The 23,444-nt window shown below is 44.5% G+C and overlaps 1 protein-coding gene across 1 annotated transcript; it reads left to right on the top strand.

Annotated features, from left to right (window-relative positions):
• The first annotated feature begins 8,160 nt into the window (after positions 1-8,160).
• CLDN18 (claudin 18) lies at positions 8,161-22,588 on the top strand. Its single transcript, XM_075004226.1, has 5 exons — positions 8,161-8,380; positions 15,816-15,980; positions 17,433-17,541; positions 18,792-18,902; positions 20,143-22,588. Exons 1-5 carry the CDS (start codon positions 8,161-8,163, stop codon positions 20,318-20,320), a joined length of 783 nt encoding a protein of 260 aa, XP_074860327.1. The 3' UTR covers positions 20,321-22,588.
• The last annotated feature ends 856 nt before the right edge of the window (positions 22,589-23,444 follow it).

Here is a 23,444-nt window from a genome sequence, read left to right as displayed (position 1 = left end):
TGGCTAGGAGCAGCCTGGTGGACAGAAATGGTGTTTCTTAAAGTCTGCAAAAAAAAAAAAAAAAAAAGGTGTGAGGCCTCATTGTCAATTTCTGGGCCAAAAAAGCAGAGGGCCCCAGGGGATGTCTCTAGGTGCTCACATGAGATGTGCTCAGGCGAGGGCAGAGATCTGTTTACACTCGGGGAGGTGGGTTGAGATCTGTCAGCAGCATGAGGATGCATTCGGATATGGCAACGTGGAGGTGGGGTGTGAAGGAGGTAGTGTGTGAGTGGAGCCTGCGCTCTGACCAGTCAGGCGTGATTGCAGGATCACAACAATGAAGAGTCAGGCTTCCACCCCCTTCTCCCTTCTGGCAGGATGAGTCAGGGGAGAAGCACTGTGTAGCCTGGGAGCAGAATTTGGTCCTTAGAGTTTTGAAGCTTAAAAGTGGGTGTGTGAAACCTACAAGAGTCTAATACGTGATTGATACATATTTAAGGTGCAGCCTTTATAAAACTCCTTGTCTGGGAATGCTGGGGATAGGAGGGCACATAAATTAAGGAACTCTGCTGGCATCTCTGCTGCGTAAGGCAAATGTTATCCAGCAAGGGTAGTGAGGGGTCATAGTCATGCTAACAGGCACATCTTGATCCTCAATCTGCAAGTGGGGCCAAGTTTCTTCAAAGCTGTGCCTGTTCTCTCCTTAAAATCCTCAGCTCAGCTCCTGAGTTTAAAACAGCAGCAGGCAACTGGTGCAGCCCACTTAACATCTTCCAGGACAAGCTGTGTGGGTGGTAGGGTTCTGGGTCTGCTAGGGAGGCTATGGATTGGGTGGAGTTTAATAGGGAAGCCTCAGAATTATCAGTGGATGAAGAGATTGATAGCCTGGATCAGGTAGGAAAGGGATCTTCCCTGAAGACCGCCTTGTCAGGGGATAGGATTTGCCCTCCGTAATGAAAACTATGGGGCTCCCCCAAATTGCTACGTCTTTTGATGCAAGGATGGTGGGGGGGAGCTGAGTGGCACACTCTGGGCCCTAGTGAATAACTTGAACGTATACTAGCCGGCCTGTCCAAAAATACCCACCAGCACCAGTCTTTATTCAAGACTAAGCAACTAAACCCAATGTGTCTCTTCCAAGCCATTTATAAAAGGCATGTTCCCCACCTGTTCCACGGTTGCAAGTAGAAGAACAATGCCTGTGCTTTTTCAGGTTGCCCTAGCTCCCTAATGCCTTGTCTCAGATACCCGCGAGGTTGAGCGACAGAGGATGTGGTGGTACTCTGCTCACCCTCTGCCTGCAACGCCCCATCCCCAGTAGGTCTGGGATCCGTCTGCACAAATAACCTGAATGAAACAGTTAACACTGAGTTTTAAAGTGTTGTCCTTAGGTTCCAGGGTTAACATCACCTGCTGGGATGAAAGGGGACAGTTCACAATTCACTTAGACCTGCAGTTTCAGTCTTGCTGCAGCAGGTCAGGGTCAGAAGGTTTTCTTCACATCCATATTAGCTACAAATTTTGCGGGGGGCTATATCCTGAACTTGCAAATGTTGGGGTAGTTCCTCCAAAGTGTTTAGGGCAGTGGTTCTTAACTTGGCGTGTGTGATGCACTTTCTGGGAGTGCGAGACAGGCCAGGTTTTTTAAGAAGGTAAATCATCGACCACACAAATTAAGCACTGGCACGTAAGTACGACTACTTTGTTTCATCAAAGCTATGTATTTATTAACATTATACATGTTTAAATGACTACTGTACTCCACAAACAAAAAAATTATTTTCAAGTTTTTAAGCTACTTGTAGTGAAATTATCTTGCTGTGAAATACAGCGTACTGCCACGTTGCAGGGTGTTTCTTGACACATGGGCAGATGATGATGGGACAGTCCGGCGGCTTTGTTTGAATTCGGTTAGCCACTAACTGTTAGCCCGTTGGTTACAGTTTACTACTACAGCAAAACTCCGCGACATCTCTGGGTGGTACTTGCATATTTTGCATGCCTCCTGTGCTATTATTGTGGTGAGTAATAACATGAAACTATTTTACATGCATTTCATATGCATTTAACAGTGTATAGCCCCCCCCATCTCCATTTTTGATAAGGGGTGTGAGAGCATATTTTGAGAATCAAAGGGGTGCTGGCTGCAGCAAAGGTTAAAAACCCCTGGTGTAGGGTGACACGAGGGCCCAGAAAGCTTAAAATCTTCAGGAAATGGCAGAGAGACCAGGGACGGTGTATCATGGTGTCTCTTTGTGCCCTGGCTCAACCCACAGAACTCATCCAGCCACCATCCCTCTGTACCGTGGGAAGGGCAGGTGCTGGAACTCTGGGTGCAGAAGGCTAGGGATGGCCATGAGCAAAACCAGGATGGATGGTGAGCAAGACTCATCAGACAAGATTCGCACCTCCTCATTCCAGGCCCCTTTACACTTTGTGCATCGGTGCAAAGGGACACTAAGCCCCCCAGTTGCTCCAGCAGGAAAATTCTTCCAGGGCAGGCGCTGTGGAGAGAGAAACACAGGATTGCCATCAGAGGCCCCTTTTCCTCATCGTGGTGTAGGGCCATTGCCGGAGGTGGGCTGTGCTGTGTTGTGGTTGAATTCGCAGCAGACAGTGCTGAGGAGATTTGGAGCATGCTGAGGTCTGTAGGAAAACCCTGGGGAGGCAGCTGTAACTTATGCAGGCCCCCGGGGTCTGTCAGAGCTAACCAGCCTGCAAGTGGCCCTGGGTCAGGAGGAGGCAAAGATGCCTTCAGACTCCACCAGCAGGACACATCTAACCCAGAGGGTGTTCTCAGAAGTACATAAAAACCAGCCCACCCTTCCCTGAAACACCAAGTACTGTGAGGTGCTCCTGTTACCTGGGTGTGTGTGGGGTGGGGGGAAGGTTTGCAATTCAGATAGTGAAGCAGAAGGGGGTGGATTTCCTTTGGTTCCACCTGAAGAAGTTGGAAATGGCTATTATGGGTGTGTGCTGTATTTGCCAACAACTAAGTAAATACGAGCGTATAGGTAATTTCCCAGGAGCAGCAGTGATAACATTTGAGGGCTGTAATAAGCCCAGAGATTAGGATCAAGATAAATTAATACGGGGCAGATAAAGGAGGTGTGTCACCAAGCAAAGATTGTTGAAGGCTGCAGTTACAAGCAACCTGCTACCTTGCAATTTCAGTAAAGCCCGACCAGTGCGGCCGGAGCTCTCTGAGCGCCACCAGCTCCTAGCTGGAAATGTCCTCTAGGGGCTGCTGCAGATGAAAGTCGAGGAAGGAAGTCTTTAACTGATGTGCTGTGAGCATTCTCAGTAATAACAGTCAGTCGCTAGGGTTTTGAGGGCTGGCTCAGAATGGCGGAAAAAGAGGGGAATGAGGAGGGTGCAACAGGGACACCGGGCAGTAAAAGCTCCAGAAATCCACCTTCCTGAACTTGTCGCTGATGAACTGTCCTGCCCGCCTGAGGCTTATCTGTAACAGTCCCCACTCGCAGACAGAAAATACATGCAGAGGCTTTGCAGTAGAACCCTGCGCACATTGGTTTAAAAGCCTTGTTTGTTCAAAGCAACATCATTCTCTGAGAGAACAGGGGAGGGGTTATATTGTGCGGCTGGAGTCGACATGTCCGAGGGGTTATATTGATTTTAGGGTTGGTTTGGTGACGGGCAGGGGCAGAGCTGCTTATCATTTCTCCATTCATCATGTTGGAGACTTTCAATAAAGAGGGTTGGAAAATGTGGCTATTTCTACAGAAAATTTACAACCAGAAGCAGAATGTTTCTTCTGCAGGAAAACCCAATGCTTGGGGTGGGGGGCAAAGAGATACAAAAAGTCAAAGACTGGAGATTTTTTTTCAGCAAAATGCAATTTCTGAAAAATATTTCAGGTCATTTGAAAGGTTTTCATCTGAATTTGCCTTTTTATTTTATTTTACATTTGTATAGTTCTTTTACCTTTTTGTTTTACAATTTAAAATATACAATGAAATAAATCAGGAATCAGAATGTTGTTTCTAACTGAAAAAAAACCCCCATTTGTTCATAGCAAAATGATTTACTTCCTTTTTTCCTACACAAAGGGCTTGTCTACACTACCATCCTCCTTTGAAGGAAGGATGGTAATTAGGGTGTTGGGAGTTTATTAATGAAGTGCTGCTCTGCAATTATGAGGAGCAAAGGGACTTCAGAGTTGCCCTGGCACTTCGAAGTACTGGTGGGTGAGCCGTGGCTAGACGCAAGCCGGTACTTCGAAGTTTAAAACTTCGAAGGTGCCATAGGGGGGAGGGGAGTTTGCTTAATGAAGTGCTGCAAATGCAGAGCAGCACTTCATTAATAAACTCTCAACACCCTAATTACCGTCCTTCCTTCGAAGGAGGGTGGTAATGTAGACAAGCCCAAAATGTCATTGATATTGGCATGTTCTGTCAGCAAACGACAGTTTGGACAACTTGGCATTTTCATATGAAAAAATACTCCGTTGAAGGCTGGGTCCAAGGATGTAGCAACTGACTAGGAATTCACTCATCTGCGTGTAGAACTCCTGCGGCCTCTTCTGGCTTGCACATCATAACCAGACCATTCAGGGATGTCTGTCATTTCTCTAGCCAGGAAAAGTGGTGAGCAGTGCCACTTTGGGAGTCAGGGTTCCATTAGTCAGCAGCCCAGGAGCTACACCGACACACAGGATGCGAAATTTGCTTACTGGGCAAGATGCAGTGAGAAAGTGTTCTGAGTGGTGTCAGATGGCAGAACAAGGAGCAATGGTTTGAAGTTGAAGTGGGAGAGGCGTAGGTTAGATATTAGGAAAACCTACTTCACCAGGAGGGTGGTGAAGCACTGTAATGTGTTACCTAGAGAGGTGGTGGATTCTCCATCCCTTGAGGTTTTTAAGTGACAGCTTGACAAGGTCCTGGGTGGGATGACTTAGTGGGGGTTGATCCTGCTTGAAGCAAGGGGCTGGACTAGATGACCTCCTGAGGTCCCTTCCATCCCTAGGATTCTGTGATTCTACGCAGTTCAACTGATTTGATCTGGGTTAAAGAAGCATGTCAGCTGATTTGTTTTATGTTCAGATTTTTTATAGATTCCCTTGTGTGCTCTATATATCAATGAGTATTTTTACTAAGATGTCCTTTCTTCTCAAAAGTAGAAATTGTGTAATTCCGTACTAAAACTAATGCGGGGAGAAATTTTTGAGATAAAACTTTTTTGGTCAAAAAGAGCAGATGTAGATGGACTGAAACATTTTGAAAATGATCGCTGAATTTGTCAGATTCTGTCAGTCAGAACAAAAACACATTTTTGCCCCAGTTTTATTTAAAAAAAACAAAGGTTTAAAAAACTCTCCCAAAAGAAATAATTTGTTTTGGACCAAATAAAACATTTTGTTCCAAAGTTAAATGTTTTGTACTTTTTCAGTGGGCTAAAAATTTAAAAAATGCTTTGGGTTGACTTGAAAGACTGTTTGTTTTCATGTTTTTTTGTTTTTGGTTCAGCCACTGGAAGCACCAAGTACCTGCTAATTTGAAAAGTTAGATGGCCAGGGCTGTGCAAAAGTAGAAAGCATCCATCTATAGGCAGATGTTCCCCGCTGTTGCGGGTGAGACAATAGAAGCAAACTCCTGTGGTCTCCATTAAAGCAAGAAGAGAAAGCCACATGAGTTGACTCAAAGCACTCCTGCACTTACTTGAAGATTGACTCAGTGGCAGTCGATCTTCCAGGGTTCGATTTAGCATGCCTAGTGGTGCCTCGCTAAATTGAATAATCAAGGCTCCGCCATCAACCCTGGAATTCTGGGCAATCACGAGGAGTAAGGGGTCAACTGGAGTGTTTCTCCCGCCAACCTCCCAGCTGGGGGCAGCAGGAAAAATCGATTTAGGATACATAGACTCCAGCTATTCACATATCTGGCGTAGCGGGTGTCAAGTTGCTTTTTCCCGGTAATGTAGACCTCGCCTCCCAGGGCAAACATGACACCAACCTTTCCAGGGAGAGCAATCTAACAAAAGGCACTGCTGCTAGCTAATTCTTAGGGCTGTTCCACCAGGGTTCCTTACGAATTTGCACTTCTTCAGATGATAACAGTAAGCCTAGATGGACCATGATCTTCTCCCAGTATTCCTGCATCTACAGCTCATTGTATTGTCATGCTTGGGATGTATTTGCTCCAGTGTAGCGGTGCACCTGAAGTGTTAAGTGGGATGTCCTGGGTAGTCCTCATATAGAAAAGAGAGGCAGGAGCTTATAAATCCCCTGTAAATCAGCCAGCCTTGTGATAACCTCACCTCTCTTCAAGGTTGCTTTCATTCTGCTTCATAACAAGGTGATCCTATTGACTACGTTTGCAGCAAAGAAAGGTACCGTGACTGGATAAAGACAGAACTTGTTTCTAGGTGAGGGCTGAAGTAAATTGGTGAAAACAGTGTGTTACGTTGAAATTTATGAGCATGAGGTCTAGAAGGTCCCTGTAACTCACCGTAGTGCAGTGGTAGAGCAACATGACCCATTTATATTGCTCCCCTGAGCACAGCACTTCAACAGGAGTGGACAGAGAACTCATTTACTAATTCTCGCATCCCCTCAGCCTTTGTAAAGAACCACATGTAAAACAGTGGGTCTCTGAACGGTCAGTGTATACTTGGACAACACTCATGGATGTTGGCAGGTGATACGATAGCCTAGTTGGGGCTGAGGCTTCAGACTAATGAGCGCCTTGGAAATATCTGACAGGTTAGGTAGATACCTGGACAACTGACCCCCTCGTTTGGATCATTCCCATATGAATGATTACTAAAAAATGTGGTGACTTACTTACTTGACTTAAATCTTTGTACTCTGAGTGGAGCACAGGTCATCTACAAATCTCCTTCACTTCACTCTGTCTTGGGACAAAACTAGCTGGCTCCAAGAGCACCCCGCTTGTCGTCTTTCAATCACAGTAGACCTTCTCCACGTTGTCGGAGGTCTTCCTCTTTTACGTTTTCCTTGTGGGTTCCATGGGAGAGCTTGGCGGACTACATTGGATGATGGTTTGCTGAGAGCGTGGCCTCGCCGTCTCCATCAAAAGTCTTCAAACCGCAAATACAGACATTTATGAACAGATGCCTGAGGTGCATCCTTCGCATTCAAATGGTCAGACTTGGTCACAAACGAGGACCTTCGGAAAGATTTGGTAGTGGGGATTTATAGGGACGATTCCCTGGCTGGCCTGGCCAGGACATACTTTGCTCTGCAGAACAGCCTCCGGGGGGACTGGCTGGTGCCAACATGAGTCAGAACAGCCCCTGCCTAAACTCAGCATTGCGGATGAAGAAGTCTGGGTGAAACACACCCTTACTGCTCCCGTGAGGAGTGCTGAGGAGACCTCTGCTGCCCTGGTGCATCTGCTCTGTTCTGTTCTTGTCTTATCACAAGTCCTTTAGCTTTTCACTGTGTTCCTAATGAGACTATGGCTTTTTCCTCTCCTGGTGGCAGCCCTTACGAAGAACTCAAGTAAAAGACCCCGACCTGATTCCCCATGGTCGTTTACCTTGTGTAGAATCTGAACCATGTGCCCAAGGTGGTCAGAAATTGCTAGTACCAACCTGACTAAGAAGTGTCCTGCTCCCACTTTGGATAGGGGTAAGTAATGTCAGAAGGAGCAAACCAGCAAGAAGGAGTTGCGTGGAGTCTGTGAAGACCTTAGGGAGAAGCTGCGTTGGGTAGCATCAGCATCGTACATGTACCCAGAAAAAAAGGAGAAAATTAATTTGTATGTTGAGATCTGCCTTGACTCCCCTGTCTCAGCACTAACACGCCAAGCGCACAGTTGAAGTATAGTGGACTCTGGTGTATTTAGACATGGGAAGAGGTGCAGGCTTGTTTAGGAATAGTAATAATGATCTCATAACTTCGTTCAGAGTGTGTTGCCCAACATTTGATCAACAAGGAGTACTTGGCTCCCCAGGTGTTTCTAAAGGACAAAAGCACCTATCTCTCACCTCGCCAACCAAAAAGCACACAACCCTACCCAACGAGAGCGAAACTGGACTATCTTGCAAAAACATTTTGAGCAAACAAAGCCGCGGAACAGGCACCATCTGATAAGAGCAGCCGTGTTTCTGGTGACTCAGTTGAGAGGACTTGAGTGCTGCCATAAGGTCGACGGATTCATTGAAGGCAGCTCAGATCCTGGCCCAGGGGGAGACATCATGTCGACAACAATATGCCAAGTGATGGGCTTCGTCGTCTCCTCTTTGGGTTTTGCTGGGTGCATCGCAGCCACTGGAATGGATATGTGGAGCACACAGGACTTGTATGATAACCCAGTCACGGCCGTGTTCCAGTACCAGGGACTGTGGAGGAGCTGTGTGAGGCAGAGCTCGGGTTTCACAGAGTGTCGGCCTTATTACACCATTCTTGGGCTACCAGGTAGGGGCAAAAGATAGACCCGGGTGATCCCCTGGAGTTTTCTTGAAGGATAAATATAATGCCATTTTCACTGACTGGCAGGAGATAATATTTTAAAGCAGTTTGTGAAGACGGGAGAGCAAATATCTCCAAAGTACTTAGCACGTGTGTATAACAAGTCATATATATTTTATTGCCATCAATAATAATCTTACCTGGCAAATATTACAGATTGATGCATATTTTTCCAGGACTTGCATTATTGTCCTCTGCTAGAAAGTAAAGAGGCACAGCTTTGTTGATGGGAATCGAGCTACTCTGATTGAAATCAGCTGAGATTCTGGGGTTCTGGAAAAGGGGGGACCGGCGCTGTTCTGGAATTTCATTTAGTTATTCCAGTGTTACGGGGGTATCATACTGATCATTTCCAGAAAGAAACCAGGGGAAATATCCCCCCCAGCACCTGAGGAAAGAAGCCAAACTGAATTTTCTTGTTTTCAAAGCTGGTGCAGAGCAACAGGCAGAGAGGAATCTGAATGCAAGAGTTCAGAGCAGAGTTTCCCGAACTTTATAGAGTTGTAACCTGGTTTTTTTTCCAGTATCTTGTTTTCCAGCCAAAAAATATAAGCACGTGTAAAAATGAATGAAAAATGAATACATTTTCACTGTTTATTTATTCACAGTAATAATGGTGGCTAATAATATAAAGTGCCTCGCTCATCGTTATTACCTTAATTGCCTGAGAAAATACAAAATGGATCAAATTAATAGGATCATGTGCGATAATCTGTATATTTTCTAAGGACCAGTATTTTTTTTTCCCAAGGGCTGGTACTGGACATCGGACCACACCCTGGGAAACACTGGTTTAGAGGATATTTTGAATGACCATGAAGTTTTGCTGCACAATAGCGGTTGGCTGGCTGTTTTTATTTCAGTTTTGGATCTTTACTTATTTTTTTAATAAGAAGAAAATGACCCAGCTGATCTATCCACTTTAAGGCCCCTCACCTAAAGCTGATTTGGTTATTTAGAGACAAGCATGGAAGCTTTTGTTAAAATATGGCATCACCTAGTTCCCTTTGAATCATTTGGTTATTGTACTATTTCCCCTGGGGCATGCTTCTCCACTGCCAAGCCGCTTGTAGAAAGATTTGCACCCGAGAAAAGAAAATGCAAATTTGGTCTACAGACATTCTGAGCTAGTACAATTTTACAGTCCTTTTTGCCTAAGTATAGCTGGGCAAAACAGTAGGTTGTCCGAAGCGTCAGGAACAGATGCAGGCGTGTTGAAATCAGGGTATAATCCCTATTACCAAAACCATCCTCTTAAAAAATAAATAGAAACATTTTATTCCAGAGAAGTCAATTCTGCCCTTGAGCATCTATGCCATTCACCTGAGGAAGAGGGTTTTGTCCCTGGAAGCTCAAGACCTAATCAATTTGTTAGTCTCCAAGGTGCTACAGGACTGCTTGTTGTTTTGGGGCATTTGAGTAATTTGTATGGCACACCAGCAGGTACTGAGGCTGGACCAAAACTGAAACTGATCTGATGAACAGTGTGATTCTCCGTTACAGTATTCAGTCCTTTACACCTGTTCAGCGTGGAATAAAAAATTAACACTGTGTCACTGGTTCAGTCCCATTTGACACTCATTTTTCCTTGAACAGGTACAAATAACTGCCTGGGAGCCAAGGCCATGGCTAGTCACAGCCTTTTGTGTGCAACCTTTTCACTTTTGTGTTTGTTGTTTGATAAAGTTCTAGATATCTCTCCAGAGAAATGATTTAATAATGTTCCTTCTTCATTATAGCTATTAACAATGTATTTGGCTTGGAAAAAAAAACATATGAAGCTAGCTGCCATGGAGTTCCTTTTACTTTTATAAATATATCTAACAAAGTTATACAAGACTGATTCAGGTTTCACCAAACTGATCAACGGCAAAATCCAGATTTTTGGTTAGATTATTCTTTAATTAATGTTGTAATATTTGGAGGTTGTCAGGAGTTTTTTGATGAAATAGGGTTTTTTGTAAGAAAAATGTCCACTCATTATAATCAAAACTTTCTGCTGGAAGGGGTCAATTCTGACAAATTTCCTGTGTCCACATGTAGGACGCAAGAAGCTTTTTTTTTTTTTTATATTTGAAAAGAATTTTCACTGAGAAATTTAAACTGCTTTGCAGTAAAGTAATAAATGAAAATTTAAAAGGTCAATATCAAAATAAAATATTTGGAAATTAACAAAAATTAAAGATTTTTAATTGACTTAATCTGACTTTATTTGCATTTTTTTGGTTTTGTGAAAATTTTGCAATTTTGACATTTCATCCCAGTTAACATTGGGAAACATTTTTCAATTTTTTTTTTCAGGATGGGAAACTTGTTTCTGTTCCGTAGCTAGGAAAAAGAAAATATATTTAACATCCATAGAAAGCTCATATTGCAACAACAGAGGTTCAGTCAGTGTTTCTTTCCATAGTGCATTGCTGAAATGTAAACTTAGAATTACTTGACTTTAAAGTGGTTATTTTTTTATAGATGTCCCTGTTCCAGTAAATGCAGTTGGCGATAGGGTTTCATATTTATGGCTGTGCTGATGGAAGGAGTTAGTCAAGGACAAGTTATATCCTTTTGTTATACATGCCATTTATAACATCCATTTAGGCATGGATCTTCAAAGATATTTAGGAACCTGATTCAAATTGGTGCCTAAATACCCTTGAACGTGTGGGTCTTAAAGCATATTATTCATCCCAACGTTGGGAAAAGAGAGAGAAGTTTTCTTAATGGCTCTTTGGGCTGTGAAATACAATGAGAAGCTCCTATGTTAACTATTACAGAGTATCAGCGTTGTTCAGACAATCAGTGCTGACTGGCAGATCAGTCTGAAAACTTCCATTTGATAGTGACGTGGCTGATGGATAATTCCATTGTTCCTTTGTGGGAAAACTGGGGGGTTTTGCTAATTAGTCATCCAAATATTTTAAAATTATTGAAAATTTCAGGTTAATTTATGTCACTGCCTGGCTTTTTCCAAGGGAGGTCTCTTTTGTTCTTAAGTTGTTTGCACACCCACAAGGTGTACAAAGGGACACTCATGCAGCTGGCTGTCCATGTGTGTTTAAACAGCAGGTATGTACGCGCTTTGGCCGCTCCACATTTCATATGCCTAGCTTTAAAAATATGATTATGTTTTACTAAGTAATCTTGAGGACACCTTCTGTTTAGGCCAAACTGCTACACTTCCATCCCTTCTACTTTTTAAACAACTGTCTTTCTAGAAAGAGTTTTCCTAAAATGGTTTCTGATTGTTGCATTCTTGCACTTAAAATGACAATGCTTTTGATCCCCATGGTTTTCACTGTACAGTCCATGCTCGGGAGTGGACTGGTGGGGTAGATGTAGCACGTGGACAATAATGTGAATATTATGTTGCATTGGCTCAGATATCACTACTTCTGTTGTCTTCTGCCTGATGTGAATTTGCTGAAACCACACAGAGGGGGCCAGATACCGCCGTAAATCAGCACAGCTGGGTTGCAGTCCCCGAGACGCTGGCCAATCTCTGTGGCACCATGCTGATTTACACCAGCTGGGGATCCGGCCCATCACGTGTGCTCTGGCTCACTCCATTTCAGAAGATGAGGGACTCGAGCCACAAAGTGGTTGTGCTCCAAAGGAGGAAATACTGAGGAAAGAGGCGGAGGGCACGTCTATACTTATCTGCAGATTGAGGGGCGGGAGGGCAATCTCCTAGTGGTCACTTTAGTGCATCCAGTGGGGATGCACTAAACTGAATGTCAAGGGCGCTCGTGTCCGCTCTGGTATTCCTTGCATTCACAGGGAAGGAAATGGGACCGTCTCTCCCATCGACCTTGCATGGTGGGGATGGCGCCAAAGTTTGAATCAAAGTAGGTCAGCTCCACTTTGTAATTAATGCAGCTGGAGTTGCGCATCTTAATTCGAACCTGTCCCCTAGTGTCGACCTGGCCAAAGGTATTTAGGCTTCAGGGAGGTGAATTCAGAGAGGACTACAGTTGTGCCTGAGCCTTGTGGGGGGCAGAAGAAAATGAGCTAGCTTGTTCTCTCTCTTACTTTCCATTACCATGTAGGGGTGTGGTGGGGCGGGGAGGGAGGATAGAATTTAGTGCATAACCTTTTGATTTTTCTTCTATTGAGTGAATGATGTATTTGAAAATGCTCCTGATGAATCAGTCATCCCACAGCACACCAATGTCCCTCTCTGCCCAGCCTTCTGCAGCTCATCTGCCCAAGGACAGAGCTCTCCTGCTGTTTGTAAAACAAAGGACTCCCTAGCTCAAATAAATCTGTTCCTTAGCTCTGGCCTCAATCCACCAGTCCATGCGAGGCTTCACTAAGAGATTTTTCTCCACATGAGCTGCTGGGCTGGGACTCATGTAGTTTGAAACATAGAGCAGAGACCCACAAAGGAGCTGAGTCTAGGATTCTAAATATACCAACTTATTGGGTCCAGAATGTGCTCACGAAGTCTGAGAAGCAAAGCAAACCCCTCCCATTTTTCTTGCACCCAAATAGTGCAATCTTTCAGAGGACGTTCATAGGAAGTAAAAGGATGTCTCGTTGCTCCCAGAGAGGAAACCAGAGCTATTGATTCTGTTCCATGGGGGCTTACTCACAGCTATGGAGTAACAGTTTCACTAGCGGTCACCTCAGCTGGCAGCACACCCTTTGCTGGTTGATAGCACAGGCTACTTCTGCTCTCTCACTGAAACCAAAAAAGTTGAAATGAAACTTCAGCCTTTGTAAAGAAACATGAGTAAAGAAACATGGTGATTTTCTTCACATTTTTCCTCCTGCTCTGCACCAAATGCCCGGTGAACGCCCTTCAGAGCTGATAGCCCTTATCCACCAGACTCTTGATTTCAGATGAATAATAATGGAATCGCACCTTTGCACTGATGAGTGAGAGGTTGAAAGCGCCTGGTTTGTTAGCCCTTGTTATCAACGGATAAAGCCATACCTGGTCGCATGGAATGACTCATAGCAGAGCTAGACTGGGACGCCTGACACAACCCGATCCCGCTGAAAGCCATGGTTTTTTAGGTCAGGTTCTTCCATGCATTGAGAACCGTTTGTCATGTTCACTGATAGGTGAATCACTGCCCCAAGCTGACAGAACTATTGGGCCTACCCAAACATGAGGTAACCCATCTAATCATAGAACATTAGAACTGGAAGCGACCTCAGGAGATTAAGTCCAGTCCCCTGTCCTCATGGTGGGACCCAGCACCATCTAGACCATCCCTGACAGATGCTTATCTAACCTACTCTTAAATATCTCGAGAAGTATTTGACCCTCTCTGTTATCCTGATAACTTTCCGTCTCTCACGGGGTCATCAACAAATGATATGAACATTGGCACAGATGTTATTGCCAAAAAATACCTCCAGTCAAGTGTTAAACTGTGGACGAGACAAAGTTGATGCCATTTCATTCGCACGGCTTCGTGATATTCAAACACCCATTCACCTTTCTCCAATCCTTGAGAGAGAGGCAGCTTGAAGGATGTTAAGGTGTTGCAATAGCTGATTCACAAGACATTGAGTTACCACAGAGAATTGATGTATCGTAACTCTGTAGAAGACTGCGTCACCTCTTCTAGATGGTTTTCACAATGTGCTCGGATGAAGCCTTCTGCAAAAAAGAGTTGTCTGTGGGACTTCTTGGAATTGGCAAAAATTCCTGAAGGGCACTCTGAACATTTGTTGTGCAGGTTGAACCTCTGTGGTCTGGCATGATTTTAGTTAGCCAGATGATGACTCATCATGGGCATGGCCAAGTTTCCTGTGGTCTCATAAAGTTTGTTTCCAGCCAGCAATCCTGGCTCTCAGTGTTCTGTGCTGTTGTTTAGCTGTAATTTACCCTTAAATGTTTTCTAAGAGCCCAGTAAGCAGCGGAAGTGCCGGTTATGCGGCCAGACAATATTGACCTCCCTTGGTCTGGCAAATCCTCTAGTGTGGCACCTGTAGGTCCCAGAGAGGTTCAACCTGAATAAGGTACAAATTTCTTCTCTTTGCTGTGAACCACTCCACATGCTCACTTGCCACAAGGAGTGTCTGGTACCAAGAGAGTCTGGTTATCTCATTGCCAGTGAGTGAAATAATCGTGGCACATTCCTTTGGCTTACCGTAAGAAAACAGCAAAGAGAATGAAAACACCATGAGCTGCTGTAATTCTTGTCGTTGCATTTTTAAAAAGTGGACCTCATTGTCCGCTATATCCTCTTGCTTGTGTTGCCATTCACGCCAGTGAGAAGCACTTGCAGAGTCCTACTCCCAGTTTTAGTCATGCTGTGCACTAGCCACGTACAGCTCTACGAAGAGACCCCAGATGCAGGCAGTGGAGAATGAGAGCTGTAGTATTAATAGGGAAAGAGCTTGAAATCTAAACCTGCGTATTACAGGCCTGGTATTTGACCACCAAAAGCGATACTTTTCCTTGAAAAATGTTGGTTTTGTCCACAATGGTATTTCCTTATGGAAAAGTGTTTTGAAAAATACAAATAATTTCAATAACTCTACTAATGTCGTATGAAAAGAGGAAACTCTGCAAATAGTAAAGATGAAAATGCAAATTTGCAGAGGTACTGAATTGCTTAGAGATGGTAACCGGCCCTTCTCTGCATTATTGATGTCTGAACACCTCCATAAGTAAATCTGGCCATCGTTCCATTTAGAGCTAATTTGAATATTTGTAACCTATCTGCGGGCCTGTCTCGTTCCTCCCTGGCTTCTTACAGCATGTGACTGGAAGCTCACGCCAATGCAGAAGTATATTTGGAAAGTCAGCTTGCCTGATTCAGGGTCAGACTTGGCTTACTGAAAAGAACGCATGGGGCCATGGGCCTAACATCATTCCTTCCAGAATGGGAATCCTCCAGAACTGCTCAAGAAACGATTGTTTTCCCATATGCCAGGAAAATGTTTTAATTTTCATAAATATTTTCCTTTGAAAATGTTCAGAGTTTCTTCCAAAAAGTGGAAAAAAAAAACAACACAAAACCACCACCACAATAAACCAAAACAAAACAGAAAACAAAAACAAACAAAAAACCCCAGCCCTAAAAGCTGCAAATATTTCAGTTTTTGGCAGCCAAGAAGCTTGAAAATTTAAACCAAGAACATCCAGGCTTTTTGGCTGCTAAAACAACTCTTGGCTTTTGGTTTAACAATGGAAATCTAGAATGGTTTGAGAAAAATAGAATTCTGGGGGTAATTTTCCTCTTCTTCTTGCCTTTGAAAAAGTTTTTTTTGGTGAACAGTCCATCAGCCTCCTTGTGGCTCTTCTCTGAGAATTCAGCAATACCCGTTGTATGTCATTTTGGCTGCCCCCCACCGGCCGGTCAAGGTCTGGGGTGCCACCCCAGGTTAGGAATTCAAACCTTTCTTTTCTTGGCTTGTTTTGCAGCGATGTTCCAGGCGGTGCGAGCCCTGATGATTGTGGGCATTGTTTTGGGGGCCATTGGCCTGCTTGTGTCCATTTTTGCCCTGAAATGCATTCGTATTGGCAACATGGAGGATTCTGCAAAAGCCAACATGACGCTAACCTCAGGCATCATGTTCATTGTGGCTGGTAAGTGTAAATTATCATGGCTGGTAAGTATAAATGCTTATTGCGTTCTTCATGATTTCTTCAACTACATGCAAGCCTACCTCAAAGAGGTGGAAAGGACCTTCAGAGGTCATTAAACCCAGCCTCCTGCCCTCCAGCAGGACTTATTGCCATCCCTAATGGATTTTTTTTTTTCAAATCTACTCACCTCAGATCCCTAAATGACCCCCTCAGAGATTGAGCTCACCACCCTGAAGTTAGCAGGCTAATGCTCAAACCACTGAGCTATCACCTGAATTTAAGAGCATGGAAAGTCTTTGTAAAACCAAAAGCAAACAGGCAAATGCAGCATTGCTGGCTGGCAAGATGGGGACTTTGAAGGGCTTTGGTAATGTGATGTGTTTGAGTTGATCTCCTGCTTGTTTTGGGTCAGAGGTATCTGCGACTTTAGATTTTTCAAGAGAAATGCTTAGATTTCTCATTTCTCAGCTACAGCAAACTTCACAGCAGTTATTTGCACCCTCTGCAGATGGGCATGAAATGATGTCTTTCCCCACAAAAATGTGGACAGCAATGAAAAGCTGGTTTGAAGTTTTTTTGTTGAAACCGAGCATTCAAAACTAGCAGAAAAAGATGGTTTTCAGCGATCGCAATCTGCATGACTCGGAAAGGCTTTGCGTTGTGAGAAGGTTGAGCAGAAAAACAATCTACCAGCTTTGAGAACAACAAGAAGTCTTGCGGCACCTTATCGACTAACAGATATTGCATCTGATGAAGCAGGTCTTTGCCCACAAAAGCTTATGCTCCAAAATATCTGTTAGTCGATAAGGTGCCACAAGACTTCTTGCTGCTCTCGAAGCTACAGACTAACCTGGCTCCCTCTCTGATACTAACCCACCAGCTGTACTAGAAAGATTTTTTTAAGAGAAGTGAGTTGTAACGGATGCTTTGATATTGGCGCACTCCATTACGGAGCATGTGACATGGAAAACCCGACCATTCTTATTCTCCGTCGGGCTGGTGTGCTGGGGGCGGGGCCTCTACATCATAAACCGTGGTTACAGGCCTCCAGCTGTGCTCCACAACCCAGTCATGTGGCCTAGCAACCTGAGCTGGCAAGGCTTCCCCTGGGCTACCTGCAGGAAAGCACAGTCCAATGGGCCGAGTTAATACCTACCAGTCTCCCGTCACAGGGCAGTGTGGTCCGCTGGCCAGTGTCTGTTTATAGCAGCCCCTCCTCATGCGGCAGCGTGATTCAATATCCCGTGTCCCAAGGCAGGAGGGAGATGTCATGGGGCAGCCTGGGCCCACTGTCTTACACCAGGCCCAGGTGGAGTGATAAACCGGTGGGTCAGCAGGTAATCTGACTGACTTGTGCACTTTGCCCCACGTTTTTCAGAGATCTGAATGACTCCTTGACCCATGAGGCAGTGGTGAATCTTGCTCCCCGTTTCACGTGCGCTCTCTTCCCAGGTCTATGTGCGATTGCTGGCGTGTCCGTATTTGCCAACATGCTGGTCACAAACTTCTGGATGTCGACAGCCTCTATGTACCAGGGAGCGATGCAGACGATCCAGACACGGTAACTTTTTTCTGAGGAAGAACCGTCTGTGGGCACTCGGTATAGCTCAGGGGTAAAATGTTAGCATGGGCGTGGGGTAGCCAGAGCTGCCACAGAATCAAGAAGCATGTAGTGATGGCGTCTCATCTGTGCTTGAAGATCGGTTCTGGTGCTATGGTTGGATTTATCAGGCCAGATCGTTAGCTGTGATGAGCGCACAGCGTAGCTTAAAACCACCCTGCGGGCCCCCTGCCAACAGGCCTGCTCTATCCAAAACCAGTTCCCCAAGTACATGCTTGACTTGCTGTAACTTGTACCAGCTGCCAGTGATCACCAGCTGCAGAGAGGGCTGCCCAATAATGTCACCCCTCCAGTATCAGAGGGGTGGCCGTGTTAGTCTGTATCTGCAAAGACAGCAAGGAGTCCTGAGACACATTATAGACTAACAGATTTATTGGCCCATAAGCTTTCGTGGCTGAAGACCTGCTTTTCAGTCATGGGCAAAGACCCTCTTCCTCGGATGCATCTGACAACGTGGGTCTTTGCCCATGAAAGCTTATGCTCCAATAAATTTGTTGGTCTAGAAGGTGCCACAGATTTCTGATTGTCATCTTTCTAGTTCGGCTGCAGGAAAGTGGGGGAGTGGCGTGACCTAGAAGTCACGAAGTTTAGCTCAAACTGTAGAGGCTCCTGTGTGAAGCTCCAGAGGTCCCAGGTTTGAGGTTTGCCTGTGGGTAGTTACATGCGGTACTGTCATGAGGGCAGGGAACTGGGCTGGAGGTCCCTTCCAGTTCTAGTGTTCTATGAAGTGTGACGCACGAGTTGATTATTCCACTGCATGGGATGGGCTCGTGGAGGTTTTCCTGTGTCTTGTTACTCTGGCTTTAATACCTGACCTAAGGCCCAAGGGAGTTAATGGGAGTCTGTCTGTCGCCTTCAGTGGGCACTCTGAAGGTGGAAATGAATAAATAAGAAATATAAGCGAGATAGCTGAGTGACGTCTATGTTCACGTATCCAAATGAGGGCAGCAGGGAGAATGCATCCTTTCACCCTGCCACACAGATGACACTAGTGTAGTGGGGATGAAATGTGGTCATGCTTTCGTGACTGTTGGGACAGAGGGAAGTCTGAAGGTAAAACTAAGGGAGAGCAACGTGGCGGAAGAGCGGTCATGTTCCAGGAGAGAATTTTGTATCTTAAACTTACAAGTAGCACTGAGAGTTCCTGCAACCCTACCGCATCACAGGCCCTTTGTCTTCTTATTCTGTAGGTACACCTTTGGTTCAGCCTTATTTGTTGGCTGGGTTGCTGGGGGCTTGGCCCTGGTAGGTGGCATCATGATGTGTATTGCCTGCAGGGGACTGGTTCCGGAAGACACCCAGTAAGTTGGGTTCGGTTCTAAGTTGTAAGTTTGGCTGGTAATGAAATAGGCTTTGATAATGGATTAGGGAGCGAAGTACACGTCTCCTGTGGGGCTCATTATTTCATGGCACATGGTAGATCTCTGCTGAACAAGCAGTAGTGGTGCAAACGTATATAGCCGGCGGATCAGATGCTCCATACCTGCCACTAGTAAGCACGCCCATGTTACAAAGGATATGATGACTAGAGCTTGCCAATTTTTTTAAGACAATAGTAATTTCACTGAAAAATCCATTTTAGATGCAAGCGCTACACAAACTTGGGCTGAATTCAATGCCTCATTTTAGCCAGAAATGGTTATTTTCGAAGTAAAAATATTTCTTTTCCTTTTTTCTGTTTTGTTTTGGTTTTTAAACTTGCAGTTTCATTTTGAAATTTGGCCGTTTTCTTTACAACGACCAACAGTGAAAAACAGCAAAAAAGAACCAAAATGAAAACCACAAAAAGCTTTTAAAATGGGTTTGCCCCAAATTAATTTTCTCAGGGTTTTTAATTCAGTTGAAACATTTAGGAAAAAAAAACTGGGTTGGATTTGAATGGAACCAAATGGGGAGAGGGGAAGGAATTTTGCGTTCTGGTCCTGGAACTCAAAACAATTGTTTGCTCAGCCGTAATTATGATGTTTGTGGGCTCCCTAAGAATATAGTATACTTAAAGTATTGATTATTTGCATGTCACGTGTATTGTTTCTTTTCCTGGACTGGGTGATATGTGTGTCAACGAGATATGGACTGCAATTTTTACAACGAAATATACAATTCAAAATATGCACTGTCTTGCTCAGTTAACTTTGTTACATGAATGACAACATGAGTTGCAAACTTCATAACTTGTCAGAGAGCTTCTGAAGCCAGAGGCGCTAGGACAATTTGCACCAGATGAGAAGCTGTCCCCTGTATGTGGCTTTTCAATCTGCAACTCAAACAATCTGCAGACTAGGAATTATTAATGGAAGAAACTGCCGAAGCACTTCAAAGAAGAAATTTAAGGGAGAAACTTAAGCGATCTGTTCATGGACATCTGACGTTCCTCTTAATCAGAACCTCCAAGGGTTACTATGATACAAATACTAGGAATAAATATAGATGCTTAATCAGTTGTGTTAAATCCAGGAGCTCGCAGGAATAAAGTACACAGTGAAGTGGATATCGAGGTTGTTGCAGGGTCTGCATTGCCGATGTATTTTATTTCTCTTCCAGCTACAAGGCAGTATCCTACAACGCATCAGGACGAAATATCTCCTACAAGACTGCACCATATAAGGCTGGTACTAGCTATGAACCTGAAACCAAAAGTAAAAAACTCTCGACGTATGAAGAGGCTGCTCATAGTGAGGATGGAAAACGCTCATACCCTTCAAAATATGACTATGTCTAGACATCCATCAGGGGCCAAAGATACACTATCGTTTTGTAACATTTTTCAGTCCAAAATCAAACAAAAAAAAGTGCTCAAACCAAAGGCACATAGGCCTGTATATAGGCTTGCTCTTTCTTATTTTATTTGGTTTACTGTGGTGAGGGTTGAAGCATTTTCTTTGGTTGTTAACGTGACCTTGAGATAACATTGTAGTTGTGTCCACAGTATGTCGAGGTCCATAAAAAAGCAGCGTGTTCCTCTTCTAGTTCTCATCCTTAAGAGGTTAGTATTTCAAAGTCAGCTTTTGAAAGGCAAAAGCTTGGTTCTCTCACAGACCATTTTCTGTCTGTTTTTATTGATTTGTTTAAGAACACAACACAGCTGAAGTTTGCAATTCCATGGAAATCGCTCATGATCCCATTTGTGTTTGTGGCTAAGAGCTAATTACCCTGGAGCTCAGGCCTGAAAGGCCTTTGCAAGTCAGGGTGCTAAACCCAAGAGTCTCTGCCGGCTAGTTACAAAAGGCAGAGTTTCCAGTCTCCCAAAATAATCCTGGCGGCTGATCTCTGCTACAGAGCAGTGAGTGAAAACAGCATAATGCAACAATTTGAACAATTTGCCCATCTCCTCCTTCAAATGGAATTTCACTCAAGGCGTAGAGAGTTGCCTCTTTGTGTTTTTTTGTTTGTTTTTTTTGAAGAACCTGGAGACTTTAACACAACCTCTAGCTGTGCTCAGAGAACGCAACAGCCTTCTGCTCAAATGATAGTGTATCTTTGCCCTAGCCCTGCAACCCAGCCTTGCCACGTTGTCGGGTGTGTTTTATGCCGTGTGCTTTAACTCACTTCCAGTGGCCCCTTTTTTAAGTATCGTGAGCACATGTGGGCAGATCCCATCACTAGTAGCCAGACACTTCCTTGCCTCGTACTGTAACCTACTATATGATGCTGATATGCTTAGACATTAGACGTGACCTGTGATACCCAAGTGTATTTATTTCCTCTGATCCCATCGGGAAATACATATAATCCATTTTCCCCCGTGCCTGGTATTTGCTGTGACCACTGAGAACCTTTGTGCACAACCGGCATTCCTCTAGATGGGCTCTTTAATGAAGCCAGAGAAATTTCCCATTTAGAATGATCACAAAACAAAAAAGGTCCAGACCAACACGGCTCCCTCTCTGTGACTGTGCACTTAGAATGAATTAGAGTGACATTTGGAGCGGGAATCCCACGGAGCGTTAGATGCGTAACGCTCTTCAGTGGCATTAGAGCTTCCTCTTATTAATTCTTTGCACGCCGCTCGGAATATTAACCCCTTACCAGGTCACTACCGTCGTCCCAGTGGTCAGTTGGTAATGCAGTCAGTCCAGAGGATGGGAAGCCTTGACTGTCCCCTGAGCAAGTTTGACTCAAGGAGTTTCTTTCATGGGTCTCTGGACAGTGACTCTGTGGCAGAGTGAGGATCTGTCTCCTGTGGACCTTCGGTGGATTAGAGGGATATGTAAACGAGAGATGCCAGAAAGCCTCTCCTCCCAAGCAGCCAGTTTGATAGCTAGTGGTGATGGGATTTTGCTCCTCTTCTTGGTCACAGCTCTATACATCTCACGTCTGTCTCCAGACTAGCTGCAAATAGGCGTGTAATGGGAGTTTGGAGGTGGGATGGGGAGGAGCCACTGGCACCCAGAGGACCAGAAAGGACGCACCAGTTGTGAAAGGGCAGTGGCCCAGCACAGGGGCTGTGGTGAAGCCACAAAAGACTCAGGGGAGATGGACTCCATCCCCGAACTCTAGGATAGAACCCTAAAGAAGGTCTTATTGTACTGCCTTGGGACAGCAGCAGGGTCCCCTCTCATTTAGAAACACATGCTACACACTGCAGGTGCTCTGCCGATAGCTGGGCAGCACCTACATTTCTTTCTGCTTCCACTAAACACTGGATAGGAGTAAGTGACTAATGCCAATTAAGTACAAAGAATGCTCACTTCCTTAGCCCACTCCCCCTCCCGCCCTACAAAGTGCAAATCTGCTTGCCACTGTGGTACTCGGTGATGAGATGCTGACTTACACCCTGGGGGATGGGGGTCATTATTTTTACAGTCGCAGTTAGCTACACAACTCGAAGACATTTGCTTTTTTGTTTTAACCGATGTTTGTTACTTCGAAGAGGAGATTTTCATACTGCTCTGATATATACTTTGCTTCTCTGTCTTGTCTTTTGCATGCTGGAAATATTGTGCTCCACTATGTTTTTTGTTACTTGAATATTAAAGAGACTGTAAGATTGAAACATGTTAGGTGATTTCTTTGGCTTTTGTTTTGTCATTGCCTGACGTTAGGCAAACAGGAGCCATTAATTTCCCTGGTTATTAGATTCATCCCAGTTTTGGACTCCTTAAGCTCTCAGGGCTGTGATCTGTGAAAGAGGAGGAAATGGGTCCACTGTGTTGCTTCTTTTAGGTACATAAAGAAAAGCAAGAAGGGTTTTTCTGGTTGGATTTTCAGAGTTCCTTTCCTGCTTGTGATTACAATGGAAATTCAGTTTTATTTAGAAGGTCACTTGGAGCTCCAGAAATATGTTTTCCAAAATGTGCTCCATACAGAACAGTGCATATGGCTCTGGTACAATCTACACCTGAATATTCAAGAGTTAAGTGAATTAACACATCAGGTCCTATAACTGCCTTTTGCCCAACAAATGCAGAAAGCCTCTCATATCACGCTTTTGCAAGAAGTTTAGAAAAATCTACTGCAGCAAGTTACCAAGAGATCCAGCCATGCTGGGTGCCTCTTACTGAAAAAAAAAAAAAAAACCAAATAAGTCACATATTAGCAAATGTCTGCTTTGACTGTGTAAATACAGAGGACCTGCCACAGCAAAGCACAGGAAAGGTTTCTCCTGATAACGGAGATTCAGATGGCTGCTCATTTTTAACCCAAGTCCGATTCATGTACTAATTATGCAAAAGTGCAACTGGTATTTGGGGGTTACGTGTTATTTCTGGCTGGGCAGCTAAAGGGTCTAAAACCATAACGTTGCAAAGCTCAGCCTGGGTCTCCAGCAGACGGGGTAGAGCTTTCAGTCAGTTGTGCTCTTACTGACATGGTTCATCCTCCTATGAATATAAGAATCAGCCTAG

The sequence above is a fragment of the Carettochelys insculpta genome, chromosome 10, assembly GCF_033958435.1.
Source record: "Carettochelys insculpta isolate YL-2023 chromosome 10, ASM3395843v1, whole genome shotgun sequence".
Taxonomy (NCBI): Eukaryota; Metazoa; Chordata; order Testudines; family Carettochelyidae; genus Carettochelys; species Carettochelys insculpta.
The sequence above is the reverse complement of the archived record's forward strand: the minus strand, read 5'-3'. Positions and strand labels throughout refer to the sequence as shown.